The sequence below is a fragment of the Lolium rigidum genome, chromosome 7 (genome assembly GCF_022539505.1).
Source record: "Lolium rigidum isolate FL_2022 chromosome 7, APGP_CSIRO_Lrig_0.1, whole genome shotgun sequence".
Lineage (NCBI taxonomy): Eukaryota > Viridiplantae > Streptophyta > Magnoliopsida > Poales > Poaceae > Lolium > Lolium rigidum.
In genome coordinates this window covers 245,298,681-245,314,487 of record NC_061514.1, presented here as the reverse complement: position 1 = coordinate 245,314,487, position 15,807 = coordinate 245,298,681, and the positions used below count along the sequence as shown (strand labels likewise).

Here is a 15,807-nt window from a genome sequence, read left to right as displayed (position 1 = left end):
CCACCTCATCATTGACATGCAAATCGTCCACCTCAGCAAGTCTGCCACCTCAACAAATTATATTGCATTCAGTTTTTATTTTTATTTTAAAAGCAAATAATCGTCCCACATATTTATATGTCCGAGTCCATGCATCAGGTCGTCTTCTCTTTTAGCTCCTCCACTGTTTACTTCCGCTTTATCTCCTCCCATTCGCCTTCTCCACCCAAACCCATTTGAAAGCAAATAATTGTCGCACATTAAATTTCAGAGTTAACTCGGCGTCTTCTCTTTTATCTCTTCCACTATTTAACTCCTCCTCATCTTCTCCCCCCTTCATTTTCTCCACCGAATCCCATTCTCCCCTTGAGACAGCTGCTTTCACCATGATCCTTCACTTCGCTATGATCTGGAGCATCACCATCGATCCCCTCCTGACGTGTGCTTCTGCTGATGCCCCTCCCCTAGCAGGTGCCATTCTCTCTGGTTGCCGCTACGAGGACCACCAAGCTTCTTCCTTGCAGTCTCCTCCACGTACTGTCAGATGCATCCATAATCCATTGATCTCTTATTGGTTGAAACAAAAGAAGCCTGCAGGTTGTTCTCTTAAATCCAATTATTCCCTACCAATCTCTGTTGTTCGTTGCTCAATCTATGGATTTTAAGTGCAGCTATGTTGCCCGTTTTAGCCTGATATTTGTCTCACAAGCAACCTGAACATTTCCAGGTACGATTGTCTTTGCTACTCACATTGTATTAGAGCCTGAAGCCAGTTAACTTGCTTGGTTTTAGTAAGGTAGCCTCTTGCTCTCATGTTTAATGTTCTCTTTGGAATAACTTTCTTTTTGCAGGATCACATACATCGGTGAGGTATGTTATTGTCTTGGTTGCCATTTCATAGATACCTCAATTTGAGATGAAGCGCTTCAAGTCAACAGTAATATTCTTTCATTTATAAAAGTTCCTTTTGTGCATGGATGTACAATTAACAGTCTGGATATTGTAAATATTTAATATGTAATTTTTTTGAATTCCTCTACCTCAATATTTCTCTATAAATTTGTTGCTCTTGCTGTCGATTTGCTTCTAAGCAGGAGTATTTCTCAAAGTCCAGGGAACATTATCTAAGTAGCTGCATCAAGCAGATGAAGTTCTTTTGAGCTTATTTCTTTCCACTAATTTGTCCCGAGGTTAATTCCTCCATATAGTTTTTTGATTGATCTCTTGATCCTTATGTTCTACATGTATGGGCAGGATTCTAATAATGTTTGATCTAACAATTTCCCTTTATTTTAATTTGTTCATAAATCTTTTTGTGACTGATCATTGTATTGTACACATATTGACACATTTCTAATATCTTGAATTGTTATCTATACTAAATGAAGGTTGCAATTCAGTGGGATCTTGTGTACAAACTGTAATCTCCAGAACCTGATTTTTGTCTTCGCTGGTTAGAACAAGTCTATGAAAAAGGCTACTGCCAATGGTAAGGCAAACAGCATGTCACCCATTTCTGCTCCTAATTATTTTTCTATTAGAGTAGCATTTTCTCTTAGAACTATTCACAATTATCATATCAGGTCGTCTTGCCTTCTTTTTTCATTGGTGACAAGACCTCCATGTATGGCAGTACCGAAGTAGGCTGTTGGACTCGCTGTAATCGTCTAAAAAATGGCTCAAAGATCCTTGCAAAGAGGCAAGATAGAGTTGGAGGTTGCATATTTTACATCCTTTTTTTTGTACAAATAGAAATTCCTAATGACTAACCACCATCTGTTTTGGACTTCGGCACCTCTGTACAAACATAAAGTCAGCATATACTGCTTCGTTTTGGTGATCTTCAGATCTGATGTGAGCAAGCAGAGATCTATGAACATGAATTTATATGTAATGTTTACTTAATGTAAGTTGGTGTAAGTGATGACCTTCTCTTATGCTGTTCTAAGGTACATTCGAGGTAAAAATTATGTGGATCAGTGACAATGATGGAAAGTTTAATTCTACCAGTTCTTTACATTATCTTCTCTTTCTTGCCCGATCGATCCTGCATTTTCTATCAAATTATTAAACAATGAACAAGAAAGCTTCCGCCCAAACGATTTCCAAGATTGAATATGTGGTACACTTATATCCATCTTATATGTATAATCGCTAGATGGAATAAATACTCTAGGGCTCACTAAATTTTATCTTCTTTTATCCTTTTTTTTCTCATTCCATAAGTAGTGTTCATCTCTCATCTAATCTGATTGTCACACTAATATCTCGCAGCAACGCGCGGGGTATCATCTAGTTATCGGAAAAGTTCCCTCCACGGTTATGATAAATGTCATATAGCTTTGCAAACGGTGCCTTGGTTGTGTTGCTTAGATGTGCTAATATCATCCTTCAGTAGTTTATATTGTGAACCAAATATTCTTATGTGAGTTGCAACATGCACCGAATATGTTGAGGTGGGTCACGTCATAGCGATATTTAATTTGTTTCGGTTTGTTTGGTATGAATGGGCAAGGGTTGCTAATCTTTTCAAATATACCAGTTTGAAATGTTAAGAAATGTAATTGAGATGAGAAGTGTTATCTAGTTATCACTGCAATCTTGTTATTGCAAATGGTGCAAAACACAGTACACATGCCAAGAACTCGAGTAGCAGTACCATGAACTCGCGCACAGATCAACACTAGTAATAGACATAAAATTATAATACCTACTCTTTCCTAAACACAACCATAAAAGGCTTGTCGCTCACCGTGAGCCATGTCTTGCCGTTATAATCATGCAAACCTAGATCCTTGCATGGCCCCTTGTCATTACATGATACTATCTTATATCCCATCCCATCTGCACCATGCCTCTCGACCCGGAACACCCCAAACGACCTTATCCCGTCTTCATTGCCGGCTGCCACATGTTGTAGACGCCCTGATAACAACCCTGGTGTACGTTCGGTAAGGTGCCAGTCTAGCCTATCCGAGCAAAAACTATCAAAATCATGGAACTCGATCCAAATGTCGCTAGATAAGAGGATTGCCTCGGCGGATGACGCTTTCTGTGGTAGCGGTGTGAACCGCAGGGTGGTACCAAGGAGACTCCCGTTACTCTCCTGGAATACAAAGTGCAGGCACCTTAGGCCAGTAGGCATAGCTCTTAGACCTCCACCACTCACACTTTTGGCAGGGAGGATATAGTAATTCTGCTTGCTACTTAACTCATGGCCTTCTGTGTCATAGACTACTTGGGTTGAATTGTTGGCAATGCAAGGGAGGAGGATGGCGAGGAACTGGAGGAGGGGGATGAAAAGGAGGGGCTTCATAGTTGTCGATCTAGTCCTAGACAGCAAAATATCTTTGCGTCGATGTGTTCCTCAACATCTTGGTTTCTCGGGTTTATATTGATAGTATTTGCGGCCACAATTTATTTTTTCCCATTAATTTGGAAGACTCTCCTAATTTAGCCCATTAAAGCCATACCTTTATAGGCACCCTTTTAAATACCATCGAAAGGAGTTAAATTTGGAAGTATTTAAACCGTACCTTATTAAGAATCCTATTTACTGTATAGTAAACGTTTAAAAGGAGTTAATATTGGTAAAATATAATACTACTCCATTCAGACTTGACTATGCAACAAAATAAAAGGGCAGCGCTAAGAAAGTAAATTAATGACGTTGGAGTGGTCCGACGATTTCCTTCCTTCCCATCGGGCTCTGATTTGGAGTGTTTACCTTCCTTTTTTCAAGAAGAGACAGCCGTTGGATGGAAAATATATTAACGACGTGGAGTGGTCCGATGATTTCCTTCCCATTGGGCTCTGATTTGGAGTGTTACCTTTTAAAAAAGCTCACGCCAACTTAATTTTTCTGTTTGTTTTGGAAATGGTAAATCGAAAAAAGAAGGCAACGGAGAAATGGGGAATTCAGTTTTATTTTATTTTTGAGAGGATTGGGGAATTCAGTTGGGACATTAGTCTCTTGCAATGCCCAGCTGGTTGAACTCTATTACTACCAGTGTGTTTCAATTGTAAAAGGGCATCCGAAAATTCAATTCGGCTCCTGACCCGGGTGCGTATGTTCCAAAACACCACTCTTTAAACGGAAGGCTCGAAATGAGCCCGACTTTGAATTAACAAAGCCATCAACCGGCTATGAGTTACACCAGAAGTTACAACACACACGCGCAAAGCGCAAACCGAAACACAAAACAGAAGACAACACAAGGAACGTCAAGCCCGCCGGAGCGTCAACTTGAACCATGAAAAGGGAGCTTTGTCTTCTGCAGCACCGGAGCAATCACGGCCATGTCCGCACCAACAAACCTCCACCGCACCAAGACTGCAATCCACGGGGAACTCAACGACGGGCCGACCACCTAACAGAGCTTGAGGAGCCAAAGGAGGAGGGGTCTTGCGGCGACGCCTCCAAGAAGGGGAATGGCGCTGGAGTGCGCCATCGTCACCGGCAGAGACAGAAGGTCCTGCAAAGTTTTCACTCAGACCCAAGAGCCACCACCCCTGGAGCTCGAGCTAGGTCCAGACCTGGACCACAACATCATCCCCTGGCATTGGGATAAGCACACCGGCAAAGGCTACGACCAGACGCCGACCTAGCAAAGCCCCCCAAGGCGCTAGGGAGGACATCAGCTACCGCAGCAAGCCGTGTAAAAACAGCCAAGCCGACGTTGCGAGAGGGCTGAAACACCAGCAAGAGGTCACAGGGTGATCCACAAGACACTACCAGAGAGGCATGCCCAAAGCGAGGCCCCCAAGGAGAGCAGATTGAGGCGGAGGGATGGAGCCCATCACTTCGAAAAGGAGAGACAGCATCGGGACGCCTTCAACAAGGGAGCGACACCCGCAGGTGCCGCCGTCACCGGCACAGGCCACTGCCATGTGCAGCTTTCGCTGAGGTCCAAACACCCGATCAAAGTTCCGGACGCCATCGCGAGGGCGTAGAGCGGACAAAGCAGAAATCGCTGCCGCGCCCCCAACCGAAGCCGCACTAAGCACTAGCCCCAACTAGACTCGAGCGCAAGGTGAACGCGGACCGGCTGGCAATGCCCGGCCAGACCCGGATCTAGACGTCGACGACGCTAGATCGGCGGCAACCCGACGACCCCACCATCCCCAGAGCGTCACCACCTGCGCGAACGCGACCAAACTGGTCGGAGGGGAAGCATACCAAAGCCGCGAGAGCAGCTGTAGCAGCGAGCATGCTGCCTACCCCGGCGAGCACGCGCGGCCCAAGGACCCACTCCTGGATGGCCGGCAAGAACGTCGCCCACAACGACAACGGAACAGTCAGAAACCCCCAAGGTCCCGACACAGCTAAGCAGGGCCGCCGGACCCCGGCCACCGCGCAGGACGGACAACACGCTGCTCAGCCGACACCATCAACCCCAGCCGCGCGGCCGGCAGCAAACACGGGAGGCCACGATGGGGAAGGCAAGGGTGTGAGGGCGACCGGGCCCACCAAGCCTAGATCTAGGCCCGCGGGCCAAGATCTGGCCGCCCCCGAGAGCATCCCCGCAAAGCACCGGCGGCGGCGGCCGAGGCTCCACCACCGCGCCCGGGCACGAGCTACGCCATGGCGGGAGCCCGCAGCAGCCGGGCCGGGGCCGGCGCCTTCTCCGCCGCAGAAACGAGGCCGCCCCGACGGAGCGTCCCCGCGCGCGGGAGAGAGAAGGCCGCCGCCGCCGGCACCGCCAGGGCTTTGCCCGGCGGCTCCCGCCGGCGGCGGCGACGAGGGAAGGTGTGGGGGGGAGGGGCGCGCGGGCGTGGGGCGGCGGCGCCCCGGCCGCCCTCGGGGGGGCGACGGGAGCGGGGGGAGAGGAAACCAAACTCCTCAAGTAATCATCACGTCGAGCAATGATTTTCCCCAAAAAACCACTCCCAAGAGCATCATACTATATACTTTCCTTTTAACTTCCAAGTTCACAAGAAAAGAGTCCGAATGAAGAGTGTCATGCCTGTTAGAATTGTAATTATCATCTAACTCTGTCTATCTTGTAGCACACGCCTATACGTGTTGTATATGGACGTGTATGTTGTATTGGTCATATATATACATGTGGAACGGGCTGGGTTGTTTACCCAAGCACCAAACCCTAAACCTTGTTTTGACTTGGTATCAGAGCAAACGCAGCCGCCGCTGCGATCTCATCTGTCGCCGCCGCCGAGAGACCTCTCCTCCGCGCGCCGCGATGACTTCCTCCCTTCAACTCTCCACCACCGTCGGGTCGACTTCCTCTTCCTCGATGGCGAGCGCCTCCGCAGGGACCGTCCCGGTTCCCCCGTTCCGGTTGGAGGCCGGCAACTTCAATCTCTGGAAGGGCATAGTTCTTCCCAACCTTGCCGGCGCTGGACTGCATCATCACCTCGACGCAACTGCCGTCGTGCCTGCAAAGACGGTCACCGAGGGAGACGGCGACAAGGCCGTGACAATCCCTAACCCCCAGTATGACAACTGGTGGACTCAGGATCAGCGCCTCATCGGGCTGCTCCTCGGCTCCATGGAGCCCAACATTGCCAACCAGCTTATCGGTTGTCAAACCGCCGCTGCGGTCTGGGCCGGCGTCCACGATTTGTATGGCGCTCAGAGCCACGCCAATGTGCGCTACATCCGTCGTCAGCTCGTAACGACGAGGAAGGAGGATCTCTCCGCTGCAACATACATGCAGAAGAAGAAGGGCTATGCAGATGCAATGGCCACCGTCGGTGCTCCCATCACCGACGATGAACTCGTTGACTATATCGTCATCGGTCTGGGCTCTGCGTACAACCCTGTCACCGCCTCGCACTCGCGTGGCGCCGACGCGTCGGTCCCCTATGCCACCTTCTACGCCGACATCCTCTCCTTCGAGTCCCTCCAAGCATAGCAGGCGCAAAACGAGGGATGGTCGTCGTCGGTAAACGCGGTGGTGCGTCCTAACCCCACCTTTCCAAGTGGAGGATTCCCTCGCCCCAATGGTGGTGACGGCCAGCAGGGGCAGCCTCGACATGGAGGCAACACCCGGCTATGGCCGCAACGATGGCGGTGGCTACGGCCGCAACGATGGAGGCGGTTACGGCCGCAATGATGGCAGCCGCAATGGCGGCAATGGTGGAGGCTGGAACAACGGTCGCAATGGCGGCCAGCAGCAGCGTCGATGGAGGCCTAAATGCCAGATTTGTGGCAATTGGGGACACGTCGCCAAGGACTGTCGCAACCGCTTCGACGCCAACTTTCAGCCACCACAGCAGAAGAGTGGCAATGCTGCAACAACAAACTACAACAACAATCCCTGGATCATGGACTCCGGGACGAGTGATCACCTCACCAACGAGCTAGCACGTCTTCAGGCATACGAGCGCTACGGTGGCAAGGATCAGGTCCAAGTAGCAAATGGTGCAGGTCTGTCAATTTCGCATATTGGTCAATCACTTTTAGCTGGTTCATCTCTTCACCTCAAAAAATACTTCATGTGCCTGATGCCTGTCTTAGCCTTCTCTCCGTTTATCGTCTCGTTTGTGATAATCATGTGTTTGTTGAGTTTCATCGTGATTTTTTCTGTGTCAAGGACATAACCACGAGGAGGGTTCTGCTTCTCGGTAGGAGTGAAGGTGGCCTCTACCCCATCCCGTTCGGCAAGGAGTCGTCTCGTCGTGTGTCAGCTGGTGCAACTTCTCAACAGTGGCACCAACGTCTGGGTCATCCATCCAATAATGTAGTTCAAAACATTGTTAGTGCCAATGAGCTTTCGTGTTCTCCGTCAAACAATAATTATTTAGTATGTGATGCTTGTCAACATGCTAAAAGTCATCAGTTATCCTACTCATTGTCCTCTCGTGTTTCTACTGTGCCTCTTGAATTAATTCATACTGATGTCTGGGGTCCAGCCAGCGTTTCTTCTGGGGGGTACAAATACTATGTCATCTTTGTCGATGACTACTCTCAGTTCACTTGGATATATCTTCTTAAACATAAGTCTGATGTTGAACAAATATTCTATGCTTTTCAGACTCATGTCGAGCGTCTTCTCAATGCTAAGATAAAAGCGGTTCAGTCTGATTGGGGTGGTGAATATATTCACCGATACTTTGAGCGCACAGGGGTTGTTCACCGTGTCTCGTGTCCTCACACTTCCCAACAAAATGGGGTTGCCGAGCGCAAACACCGACACCTAGTTGAAACAGGCCTAGCACTCCTTTCTCATTCACAACTTCCTCTTCGCTATTGGGACGAAGCCCTTCTCACAGCCTGTTATCTCATTAACCGTATGCCTACTCCTGTCATCAACAAAGAAACACCACTATATCGCCTAATGCATGTTCAGCCTAATTATTCCTTTCTCCGTATCTTCAGGTGTGCTTGTTGGCCTAGTCTTCGCAAATACAACTCTCATAAACTAGAATTCCGTTCTAAGATGTGTGTGTTTCTGGTGTATAGTCCCATACATAAAGGGTACAAGTGCTTAGATCGAACCATAGGAAGAATCTACATCTCCCGTGACGTGGTGTTTGTTGAGTCGGTTTTTCCGTTTGCCACTCCCGGTGTGTCGGTTAATGTGTCCACCCTTGAACAAGCCATTCGTTTTCCGTCTGATGAACCAGTTACTAGTGAACCAGTGCGGAATTATGATCTGTCTTATTTGTCTACTGATCCATCTGTTCCAAGTGCTGTCTCTCCACAGGTACCAGACGGATCGCCGCTTGAGTCTGCCGATGGTGTGGCGATCGACGCCAGCGCTCCCTTGCATGCTGTGATCGACGTGCATGGCGCGTCCATGCACGCGCAGGAGCCGAGCAGCGCCAGCGAGCCGCTGAGCGGCATTGGCGAGCCGAGCCGGCCTCCTGCATCGTCCGCGCCTGCTGCTTCGGGGCAGCCCACGTCGCCTTCTGCTGCTCCTCCAGCAGCCGCGATGTCTTCGGCTGATCCCGCCGTGAATCAACATGCCATGATAACGCGCCGCCGTGACCAGACTCGTCGTGAGAAAATGTACACCGATGGTACCGTGCGGTATGACCCGCGTCGCCGGGCGTTCTTTGCGGCTCCTACCTCTCATCGCGATGCTCTCCGTGAGCCTGCATGGCAATCGGCGATGTCTGCTGAGTTTGATGCACTTCAACAGAATGGCACTTGGATTCTTGTCCCACGGCCGCCTGGTGTCAATGTTGTGGGCAGCAAGTGGATCTTTAAAACGAAGCATCGTCCGGATGGATCCATTGATAAGCATAAAGCGCGGTTAGTTGCGCGAGGTTTTACACAGCAGCATGGGATTGACTATGGAGATACTTTCAGCCCGGTGGTGAAGGCTGCCACAGTTCGCATTATACTGTCTCTCGCAGTTTCTCGTGGATGGAGTCTTCGGCAGGTGGATGCCAGTAATGCGTTTCTGCATGGGTTTTTGGCTGAGGATGTCTATATGCATCAGCCGCCTGGTTTCGAGGACACCCGGTATCCTTCTCATGTTTGCAAGCTTCAGCGATCCATCTATGGTCTGAAACAGTCGCCGCGTGCATGGTATGCTCGCCTGAGTCAGCTTCTTTATCGACTTGGTTTCTCCTCCTCTAAGGCGGATACATCCTTGTTCTTCTACTCGCGCGCTGGAGTGCAGATTTTTATGTTGGTCTATGTCGATGACATTGTCATTGCCGGCTCTACTCCAGAGGTTGTTGATGTTCTGGTTCGAGCTCTCTCCAGTAATTTTCCTATCAAGGATTTGGGTCAGTTGGAATATTTCCTTGGATTGGAGGCCACTTACAATTCCGGGGGGCTAACCTTGACTCAACGAAAGTATGCACTTGATCTTCTTCATCGAGTCAACATGGATAATTGTAACCCGGCCACCACTCCACTTTCCGTATCTGAGACTTTGGCGAGAGACACCGGTACTCCACTTAGTTCAGATGATGCTCATCGGTATCACAGTGTGGTTGGTGGATTGCAGTATTTGACACACACTAGGCCAGATATCTCGTTTGTTGTCAACAAAGTTTGTCAGTTCCTGTCACAGCCTACGGATGTTCATTGGGAATCGGTCAAGCGAATTCTACGTTATGTCAAAGGGACACTGGAAACAGGCTTACGTTTCCACAGGTCCACGTCTACAGTCATCAGTATTTTTACAGATGCTGATTGGGCTGGATGTGTTGATGATAGGCGGTCCACCAGTGGGTTTGCAGTATTTGTTGGTCCAAATCTTGTCTCTTGGAGTGCAAAGAAGCAACCTACTATCTCGAGATCTAGTACCGAGGCAGAGTATAAAGCATTGGCTAATGGAGCTGCCGAAGCTATTTGGGTAGATTCTCTACTCAAGGAACTTGGCGTTGTTCGGCAACGTCCTCCCATATTGTGGTGTGACAATCTAGGGGCTACATATCTGACGGCAAATCCAGTCTTTCATGCTCGGATGAAACACGTAGAGATTGATTTTCACTTTGTGCGAGAACGAGTAGCTGCAGGTGACTTGGATGTCAGGTTCATATCCACTCATGACCAATTGGCTGATGTGTTTATTAAGCCAGCCACTAGACAGATGTTAGATAGATTCAGGTTCAATCTTAACCTTTGTTCATAGCGGTTTATATTGAGGGGGAGTGTTAGAATTGTAATTATCATCTAACTCTGTCTATCTTGTAGCACACGCCTATACGTGTTGTATATGGACGTGTATGTTGTATTGGTCATATATATACATGTGGAACGGGCTGGGTTGTTTACCCAAGCACCAAACCCTAAACCTTGTTTTTGACTATGCCAAATATGTAGTTGAGCTATTTGCTTACTGGTTGATCATTTGGATGCTTATTTCCAAATATAAACATATTTTACAAGCATAGAGAGGACTACCTCAAGAAAATATTGTAACCCCTTCCGTCCTAGAATGGAAGACACACTTTATTTTGCACGAGATTGATGCTCAACTTTGACCCCAAATTATATGGATAATGGATTGAGAATATATATAAATGGTATCATTGTATGTTCTTGCAAAATTCTTTCATTTCATATATCTTGATATTGATTTTATGAAAGCAGTATAAATAAAGATCATTTGTAATTCGTTGACCAGAGAAAACCAAGGTTGCTTATCATTTAGGAACACCATATGCTAAATCGTTCAGCACACGTACAATTGTTCAAACATAAAAGGCTGCATTCAGCAGAAAAATACAACACATAATCTGATGCACTGGATTGAAGAGCCTTCCGTTGCTAGCCATAAGTCTCCCAGTACAGTGGCGGAGCCACGCCTAAGCAGTGTAGTCAATTGACTGCACTGTTTTTTGGCAATAGAGATTAAACGTATGCAAAAAATAATGAAAAAATCATACAAATACATGTATTTGACTACACAGTTCTAAACTGACTACACATGTTTGCTGGCCTGGCTCCGCCACTGTCCCAGTAGTTGTAGACTTACAATGTCAGTATCCCCCTAGGTGGAAGGACAACATGATTTTTTCCGAGAATCCTCAAGGACAACATGCTGCAAAGCATTGAACCATACTCTTTAAGAAAATGCCCTAACTGAAGTACTGTATTTGCTCAAAATAAATAAGACGAGTTTTTAATGCATCAGGGGAATTACCTTAATCTGCGTCCGGTTATATGTGTATGTAACATGTACTAGGTCATCCATGGTCTGGATTACCGCAGGATACGAAAACTCCATACCTTCGGTGTCCTCTAGTGTGAGTACTTCATCCCACGAATCACCATCATCCGCGGAGACTGCGATTTTAAGTGTGCTCCTGGAGAAGGTGTTGTAAGCAAGTAGTACTCTCCCATCCTTCATCTTAACTCCATCAATACCTTCAGGTGTGAAGTACAATGCAGAAACCAGAGTTACCAAACATTGTACAGAAATCTCTATTGATGCGCTCCCAGCAAACACGGTCTCTGGAGAGTAGTAAGACTTTTCCAATGCAACAAAAAGGGTAGTGAAGCAAAGAGAAAGCTAATTTAGCCAAACAGGTTCAGAACAAACCAGAATTTGGATTAGGAAGCGCAGTCTTATGGGCGTAACTCCATGTCACGCCTCCATCAGCAGAATCAGCCATGCAGACACGACCAATTGTGTCAAAAGATCGCAAAAGCATCCGAATTGTCCCATTGGCAGTTCGGTATGGTATCGGCTGAATCACCCCAAGTGTTTCACCTTCTATGTATATAGGACCATACTTCCTCCATGTCCGGCCAGCGTCTTCTGTGACCTAAGTGGTTGAGGACTTGTTAGGACCACAATGCAAGATGTGATAAAACACTTCATGCATGTCACAGTTATCACAGTACTATAAACTTGGAGCATATGTTACCTCAAGCCATGCACCCCATGAGTTCCAGCTTTCTACTGACGACCCGCACAGTAGGCGACCATCTTCAAGCAGGAAAGGCTGCATTAGAAAACTTGACGTTAGAACCAATTTACTAAACTTCGGCATCAAATATAGCATCCGGCGGGAAAAGGACACTAAGCACTAAACTACTACTGACATGTTAAAGATCGTAGTAACAGTGATGTTAAATTTGCAGGACTTCTTATGGTATACAATAAATCATATGAGGGAGCGAAGGCCACAAATTTAGACATGCCTTGTTCTTGATAGGACCAAGTATACCAGGCGGCAGCTGCTGTCTCTGTGACCAAGATATGCCGCCATCCAACGATCTTTTCATGGCCCCGCTCCACCTGAACAAATTGAGTTTATCACCAAGTCACCGGATACAAGCATATCATTGTTTTTCATTTTGCATCATCTAACTGCTCTATCCTGCGCTTCTCTTGCCATTTCAACCAACCATTAGAGGCCAAAGAATGTAAATGAAAATCTTACTTCTGAACTTCTTGACCAATCTTGTAGAAGAGGAGGAGCTCGCGAGAGGGGAGCTGGAATAATACAGGATTCCACATGGGCACCCCATCTTGTTCATCAGCCACTTGTGGAGGATGCCAGCAACCATCCTACAGATGCAAGATTCTGAGGAGGAACTGAATTTTCAATTAAGAAGCACAAGTATAATTGGCCTAAACGGACTGAACCTACGCTGTATCTCTGCAACCAGATTTTGACATCTGGAGCACCTTCCTTGGATCCACCAAAATAAGCCACCAGATAATTGTCTTTCTCAATCTAGCAAGACAAACTTTCACCTGTAAGTTTTTACAGTGTTTCCTTTCAGAAAATCCGCCGTGTCCAAAAAACATGTACCTCTACAATAGTGGAAGCATGACAGCTATTGAAAGGGGCACTTCCAGCTAAATATGTCAACTCCTCCTTCACAATGCTCCACCCGGACGTCGCATTCGCGGTCGTGTTGGTAATGTTACTAGTGCTGTCTTCCATCTGTTGTCCAGTTTCCACCTTACTGACAATCAACTTAGCGTCCAAGGATATGAATTTTGAGGCCTATTTTAACTTAAGGAAATGCTCCAAAAGTCCAAATACACACGACAAAACTATAGTCTTTCTCAGGATATAATACAGAAAGGAAAAAAATGAACTTACTTGTCAACAGGCCTGGAACTGGACTCGATCTCGCGCAATGATCTAGAGGAAGCTACGGTGATGCCGAAAGGTTTCTTGTTCGCAATGACCGTTTGCTGGGAACAGAAAATGAAGAAGAGCAGGGAAACCAGTGCAAGTTGTTTTTTGCTGCAACTGAGCATAGCGAGCATCACCTTCTTCAGTAATGTTCCTTCCTGGGGCAGCTTAATTAGTGCAGAAGATGAGTTAGGGTCCGGTTACAGTTCATTCGAATCAATAACATGGAGCAAGAAAAATGTACAGAAGGGGGACAGCGTGCACAAAATGAAGCATCAAACTGAAGATATCATGAACTAGTCAATTCCGAGTACAGTACTTATGTTTGGGTGGAAGGAGGAATATGCAGTAAGAAGCAATTAGTACTTCAGTATGTACTGTATTGCTTGCTGAGTACACCCTAGCCAGAATTAATCAGGCCTGTTGGAAACACATCCGGACCATTCCATTGCCCATATCAAGAATTCCTCAACAGGTGGAAATGAATTCCGGGATGATTAATTAAGTGAAGATGTGTTATTCCGCCTAGAAACTTGGATAGATGTGCTCTCCCCGGGCGCGCATTGCCAAGGGGAGAAGAATCAAGCGAAACGGAAGAAGGTGAACAAAGGCTTGGCGGAGGAAAGAAGCATATGCATCTGTGGCGCGGAGTCACTGACCTGTGGGTAGCCGCGGCCGCGGCCGCCCGTGTCAACGCGCGGAGAGGCGAGCTGTCAGCCAGCGATCCAGACGGCGCCCGAGGGAAGAAAGGATCGCGGCTGGATCGAGAGTTCGAGACAGACAAACGGGTGTATTTGTTGGCCTTGTGCTCGGCGGCGGTTGCTGCATTCCTTTCCAGGTGATGGTGCGGGGGGTCCCGCTTGGCAGAGGCTTGGAAAGAAGGTCAACGCGGAACGGAAACTACCGGAACTTAGAGCATCTCTGCCGAAAAAATTGGAACCGAAAAAGTCTAATTCAGTCTCCTGAAAATGTATGTTATGTTGATTTTACCACTCGCGCAGAACAGAAATCGTAAAAGAAACTAAAAAAAATGAAATTAAATTTTCATGGGAAAATTCATCGATGAACATGTATAGATGATAGTTGATGCTCGATTGTGCATCAAAATTACATAATTTGTACTAATAACCTAAACTAACTAATAGCCACCGCCGCGCGGCCTAATTTTGACCAAAATGCGGCCCCGAGGGCCTCTGCGCGCGGCGGCGGAGGTGGTGGCGGAGGAAGGCGAGGCGTCGAGCTCCTACTCCGAGTCAAGCTCGAGATGACGCGGCAGACGCGCTCCTCCCGGCACGTCGCCTCGTACTCGCGGACCTGGCGGACAGCGTCGGCCTCCTCCCGGCACCAGCGTGCTCGCGCCTCCGCCTCGGACACATACCAAGACGAACTTTGAACATAAAAATTGAGCAATAAAATCTTGATTATATTACATGTAATTACTATCGTTAAATTCGTATTGAAAAGCACTCTCTAATGATGTTAATTTCATACAAACAATTTTTATGTATTTAAAATAATTCTTAGTCAAATAAAAAAAAACACGTAAAACGAGAACATCTTATTCTTTAAATCGGAGAAGTATAATAGATCAAACTACTCGCATTAGACACGCAATGCTGATTTGCAACACTTCTAAGGTCTGGAATTTCTAGGAGAGTACTAAAAATAGAAGTTAAATTTGGCTGCAAACTCTGTAAGTCGATAGCTATCCTACTTCCTCCAGCTATAGGTATTGGTATTATCAGGAGTTTGTGCAGAGTAACAAGCGATGACAGGAGATAGCACCTGCAAGCATGCTCAGTGACCCAATCGACATCAAACTGGAGCATCGGTGGCGCGTCCAAAGAAGCTGTGGTGTCCTTTTCCCTCCCCCTTCGACTTGGCCTTGATAGTTTACAGGGAGGCGGACCGAAGGGAGCAAGCGGGTTCACTGGCGTCGGTGGGCGACGTGGGGAGCAGGGAGTAGACGAGGGTGCGGTCGGAGGAGGTCCTGAGCTTGCCGACCACTAGCCCCACCTGCACGCATGAAGAAACGGTCGAATAACGCATCTACCTCCTCGGCGATGGTGGTCTGCCTCCACGTGAGATGTGATAGGAAGAGCACAAGGAGGGAGGGAGGCAACAGTGGCAAAGACGAAGAACCGTTGTCTGCGCCAAAGTCGACGGCTGCCACCTCCGCATACGCACATCCCCAATAAAGGCGAAGGATCCTCGCCTAGCACCGCTTGCACTATGTGCTCCGCTACCTCGGATCCCGAGACGTCCCAGGCGGAAGCCATTACCAATTTCTTCTCCAGTTCGAGC

At 47.5% G+C, this 15,807-nt stretch overlaps 1 protein-coding gene across 3 annotated transcripts; it reads right to left on the bottom strand.

The window, feature by feature from the left end:
• Positions 1-11,022: 11,022 nt before the first annotated feature.
• Positions 11,023-14,209, bottom strand: LOC124675704. Of its 3 annotated transcripts, XM_047211778.1 has the most exons (11): positions 14,163-14,209; positions 13,468-13,670; positions 13,171-13,327; positions 13,006-13,092; positions 12,796-12,923; positions 12,554-12,650; positions 12,277-12,354; positions 11,949-12,174; positions 11,550-11,773; positions 11,369-11,447; positions 11,023-11,194 (listed from the first exon to the last, which is right to left on the bottom strand). In XM_047211778.1, the coding sequence occupies exons 2-10, from the start codon at positions 13,635-13,637 to the stop codon at positions 11,397-11,399; spliced, it is 1,218 nt and encodes a 405-aa protein (XP_047067734.1). In that variant the 5' UTR covers positions 13,638-13,670; positions 14,163-14,209; the 3' UTR covers positions 11,023-11,194; positions 11,369-11,396. The 3 variants fall into 3 exon arrangements, with proteins under 3 accessions (XP_047067734.1, XP_047067735.1, XP_047067736.1); XM_047211779.1 differs by lacking the exon at positions 14,163-14,209 and having other exon boundaries at positions 13,171-13,323; positions 13,468-13,575; XM_047211780.1 differs by lacking the exon at positions 14,163-14,209 and having other exon boundaries at positions 13,171-13,305; positions 13,468-13,567.
• Between the last annotated feature and the right edge of the window lie 1,598 nt (positions 14,210-15,807).

Coding starts and splice junctions, on each gene's coding strand:
- LOC124675704 (XM_047211778.1), bottom strand. CDS start 13,637: ATGCTCGCTATGCTCAGTTGCAGCAAAAAACAACTTGCACTGGTTTCC. Junction 13,093..13,170: donor ATGCTTCCACTATTGTAGAG/GTACATGTTTTT, acceptor TTGTCTTGCTAG/ATTGAGAAAGACAATTATCT. Junction 12,355..12,553: donor TTGGTCCTATCAAGAACAAG/GCATGTCTAAAT, acceptor TTTCTAATGCAG/CCTTTCCTGCTTGAAGATGG.